We start from the raw sequence: 4,955 nt of genomic DNA, 5'->3' as shown, positions 1-4,955 counted from the left end.
TTTTTCCCGAACGCTCCTCTGGTCTCCTGCTCGTGAGGGATTCATTAAAATATCGTAACATGGTTTAGATTTCTAAATAAATATTCACCTCGTTGCTAGATAGACCTATTCCTGAAAAACTCGTGCGCAAGGCTTTTTGTCCCTACGAGGCCACCGTCATTTACCCGACGGGAGGGGTGAGCGAGTGAGCCCTGCAATCTAGAATTTGACCACTGATGTCACTGTTTTCAACCCATTTTACACACTGGCCCTTTAAGAAGCTGCTATACTTGTCAAAAGGGGCCTTACTAAGTGCTGACCATGCAGGGTGCCCAAACTTTTGCTTCATGCTCTTTTCCTTTTTTGTTATTTTAAAACTGTAAAAAGATAGAAATTAAAAAGTAATCTTGCTTAAAATATTGAAGAAATGTGTCATCTTTACCTTTTGGCCTTTTTACCTGCTAAGCAATTCACAGTAAATTGAATTTTAACCAGGCGTGGGGTTTTTTTTTCTCTCTCTGTAATAAGCATACTGTATATGGTAGGATTTGGTACGGTTTACGTCTGAACTGATACCGGTACTGGTTCCAGTATGGAATTTGGAGGGATTTCCTTGAATTTGGCACAGATGTTCACACAGACTCAGTGGTTGGAATTTGGTGGTGAAAGTTCAAAGGTCAAGATCACTGTGACCTTGATAAACATGTTTTTGGCCATAACTCAAGAATTCATATGCTAAATATGACATAATTTCACAAAAATGTCTAATAGGATAAAATAATGAAGTGATGAAATAGTATATTCAAAAGTCAGCCTCACTGACATCATAATGTTCTGAAAAAATACTTTTCTGGCCATTATACTCTGTCATATCTCAGGAACAGAAGGGAAGACATTTGGTCAGATACTGAATTAGTGACTCTAATCTTTGGTGCCCACCTTGAAACTTAATGATTGTATAGATCATCTGTGTTGTCAAGAGGAATATGTGTGGGACGCATCCATGTTTTCATGAACATGAATGTAAACTGTAAGTGCAACTTGACTGGTGTGTGGAGATGTACAAAGCAAGATGGTAATTACATCTTGCACACACACATAATAAAAATTACAGTGATTGGTCCTAAAGGGGGCGCTACACTGACAGATTTTTATAAGGTGGCATATTTGTTAGTGATTGAGACTGTTATGATGAAATGGGTAACATCAGTGAAACCAAATGACCACAAGCCACATCTTCAGGTTCTGTTCTGTATCTTCTCAGTGATATCCTCATGTGACCTTACTATCATGGCAAGTGTCCTGTCATTTTAGTTACAGTGTGCCGTTGAGAAAAGTAACATTGCAGTAAAAAAGAGTCCCTAATTACCTTTTGCACGTTCTGTGTGCTGTTATTGTGTTCATACTGTCGACTGATATGGATTCTCCTCTGCAGGATCTCAAGACATTCACCACTAAGGCGGAGGAGGACAGACTGATGGCATCCAGCAAACAGGTACGGCACACCTGAGCACCAACCGACGGTCAGCAATGAGTTTCACTCATTTTTGGCCTGCTGCCTAAAACCTCAGGATGTCACTTACCAAGCAAGTTCAGAGCAGGTTTTCTGAACTCAGTTCCTCATGCTTGGCACTCTAAACATAACAAAACTAATACAAGGAAAACTGTGAGCTGGACTGATGCCTGTATCAAGTGTTGCTTCATATGTTGTCCTCTGGAATGAACAAAGGGTAATGGTGAAGAGCCAGTTCATTATCTTAGCTAAAATTGCAAGAACTGGCAAGAGATTACCACAATGGTCCAATAAATGAGCCATCTGCAGATCAGTGTAGCCTTTGTTGACAAGTCTGTGTTCTCTCTCCCTAATTAAATGAGAACACGAAGTATCCAGATATGCCCGCTGTGTTTTGCTCATCTGTACTGTCTTCCTTCACCTCCTTAAACTGTTGACCTGCTTTTTATTAGTGTGAAACATTTCCTGTTTTCCCTAACATTGTGATCCCTCCCTTTAAGCTTGTAATCGATGACAGTGTTGCCATGACACCGTTCCACCTGTTGCTGGGGAAACACAGGCAACAGGAGAGTGAAGACATGCTGAGCAGTCTGTCTGCTGAGAGAACACCTCTGCCACAGGGCTCTGCTGCTATCAGAGAGGTCGGTAGTCCAGCCCTGCATGGATTATGTTCACTTTGAGTTGTATATTTGTGTTTGTGCATCTTAAATTTGTGACATTGACTTTAAGACTTTCAGATCTTCACATTTTTTAATATCAGTTTATAGTGCATTAAAGGTTTTTTTTTTCTTTCTTGACAGCTTCTGCAGACCCCGGCTCATGTCTTGCCCTCAACCTCTTTCCTCTGTTCAATGTTTGTACAGTCTCTGCTCATCTCCGTTACAGACACCAGGTCAGTGATCCACTAAGGCTGGTCTGAAAACCTTTTGTCAGGCTTTCAAAATTCAAGACATTATCTGAATAAATATCCATGTATTTTATTAATAAGCCAATAACAGCTGGAAAATTGGCACAGCCATGGTGGTTATTTGTGCCTTTTTAATACGTAAAATTTATTAACTGGGAGAAATCTAGCTCTATTCTGGAATTCAGGTGTCATGTGATTCAGAAACTTAAGATCCTGGCTAAAACAATCCACATGGAAAAATGTGAACTCTCTTATTTATCTCTGAAAATATGCAGTCATGTTAACTTTTTTTCCCCATTTGTGTTCTCGTGCCCTCAGGGAGAAAAATAAACATGCAGAGGAGGAAATGGAGAGCGAGAAAGAGGAAGAGGATTCAGATGGTGAAATGGAATCCAGCATTCAAGGACCAGAGCAGGCGTCTCTGGGAGGCCTGGCAACAGCAGAGTCTGCAGCCCCCGCTCTAACAAAAGCACAGGTTAGAGAACTGAGGAGGGTGAAGAAACTTGACCACAGCTGGCTTTCGGGTCTCCTGAACTCTTGAACATGGCTCTTTACAGAGACACTCGCACAGATACAGTGCCTATAGAAAGTTTTTAACACAACAGTGTTTGTTGTTTTGTTTTATGCCATTAAGTCAGAATGGATTTCCTCTGGAAGAAAAAAAAAACAATGTCAAAGTGTGAATAAATCTCTAAGCAGTTACAAAACAAAAATATTTGATTACATAAGTATTCACTCCTTTGGCAGCAATTACAGCCTTGAGTCAATGTGGTTTGTATCAATTTCAACATCTGAACAAAAAACAATCTCCCCTATTCCTCTTTCAAACTGCTGAAGCTCTGTTTGACTGGGATAATATGTGAACTGCAGTTTATAAGTCTTACCCCAAACTCTGGACTGCACTGAGCAGTCCAGAGTTTGGGGTAAGACTTATAAACTGAATATTAACATTAGTGTGTAGTCCCATTGTGTAGTTTTGACTTAATGTTTGTTGTTGTCTTGTCTGAAAATAAATCCTTTCCTAAGTCACAGTTCTCTTGCAGACTGCAGCAAGTTTTCCTCAAGGGTTTTTGTGTTTCACTGCAGTTCTGGGGCTGCTTACACTAAGTTTGCAACATGCAAGCTTTCCCCATTATCTTCTTTTGACACTTCTTGGGCTGTCACTTTATTTGTGATCCATACATAAGCATGCAAGAGCTCCATATTTATTAGCAATTTGGAATCTTTAGTGCTTGCAAATAAAGTTTGTAAAATGGCTCCCTGTTACTCACTAACTTTACAAGGCTCTTAGTTCCTGCTGCAGAAAAAAATGGTGCCACTACCAGACTTCGTGCAAGGGAAGGTGTGTTTTTGCTGATGTACGGTCTTCGGTTTACATCTAACATAAAGTTTACTATGATGATCAAAAAGCACACTTATTGAATCAAAAGACAGAGAACCTTCTCATTTCATTTCAGTGTCACATGCCTGCTAATGATAACTAGCTGAGGACATGTATGGCCGTGAAATATTTGTTAAATTTTATGATTCTTCTGCCTTTTCAGTTAATTGTCTGAAATCCTTCTTTGTCTTCATCAGTGGTTCCCGACCTTTTTACCAGCCGCGATAACACGACGGCTGGTATTGTTGTCATATTGTGAATCTGTGTGTGTGTCATAATTGCAAACTGTGGTCTAACAGCTATTGTAGCAGAACTACCACAGAAGCTGTTTTGAGTATTTTTTTCTGTCGGCCGTGGACAGATTTTGTTACTGCGACAACATTGCAGTTGTGCCAGATGCAGTCACAAGACTTTACAGATGTGAAGTTGAGATCATAACGGAGGCGTTTGAAGATGGGAGTGGTCCGTGCAAGGGGGCAGAAGTGGGATCACCGTTCATTGGAGTTGTACCTTGTATGATTTTGTGTGACAAATAAATGATTGATTGGAAGGAGGGAAGGGGCCATTGAACCCCCCACTTTGTACCCCTGGCTCAAATTTGTTTTAAGTCTCTGATCACTTTGTTGCAGCTGGAGTGATCCCATCGCAAGACTGTCTCTAGTTTGACATAATCGTTGATGTTTAGGTTATACTTTTTTTTTTATTTTCAGAGATTTATATTATCGTTTTCACATTATGTGAACTATTCCACAGTCCCTCCCTGGTTGGGAATCTGGTCTTCATGACATACTTTTTGACAAAATATTAAATTAAAAACACCTGGATCTGCAACATAAAGCTTTATTTAACTGCTGTGCCTTCATTAAACACAATCATCATTTCACTTAAAACAAGTGGCTGCACCAGTGTTGATTTTTGTATGTCATAGTAAATGGATTGAATAGTTATGCAATCATTTAGTTTGGTGTCTTTGTATAGTTACTTTTTTACTTGCACATGAAAGTGTTTTAGTTGATAAGAGTTTAAGTGTTAAAGGGCCAGTGTGTAAAATGGGTTGAAAACAGTGACATCAGTGGTCAATTCTAGATTGCAGGGCTCACTCGCTCACCCCTCCCGTCGGGTAAATGACGGTGGCCTCGTAGGGACAAAAAGCCTTGCGCACGAGTTTTTCAGGA

The 4,955-nt window shown here is 40.0% G+C and overlaps 1 protein-coding gene across 2 annotated transcripts in view; it reads left to right on the top strand.

Annotated features, from left to right (window-relative positions):
- Nucleotides 1-4,364, top strand: part of wdr75 (WD repeat domain 75) — a 25,292-nt gene extending 20,928 nt beyond the window's left edge. For both annotated transcript variants that reach the window (XM_050049581.1, XM_050049580.1), the window contains exons 18-21: nucleotides 1,415-1,474; nucleotides 1,993-2,133; nucleotides 2,293-2,384; nucleotides 2,718-4,364. In XM_050049581.1, coding sequence (XP_049905538.1) covers nucleotides 1,415-1,474; nucleotides 1,993-2,133; nucleotides 2,293-2,384; nucleotides 2,718-2,940 — 516 coding nt within the window. In that variant the 3' untranslated portion in view covers nucleotides 2,941-4,364. The remainder of the gene's footprint in view (nucleotides 1-1,414; nucleotides 1,475-1,992; nucleotides 2,134-2,292; nucleotides 2,385-2,717) is intronic.
- The last annotated feature ends 591 nt before the right edge of the window (nucleotides 4,365-4,955 follow it).

This window comes from Epinephelus moara, chromosome 7 (assembly GCF_006386435.1).
Source record: "Epinephelus moara isolate mb chromosome 7, YSFRI_EMoa_1.0, whole genome shotgun sequence".
Classification (NCBI taxonomy): domain Eukaryota; kingdom Metazoa; phylum Chordata; class Actinopteri; order Perciformes; family Serranidae; genus Epinephelus; species Epinephelus moara.
The sequence above is the reverse complement of the archived record's forward strand: the minus strand, read 5'-3'. Positions and strand labels throughout refer to the sequence as shown.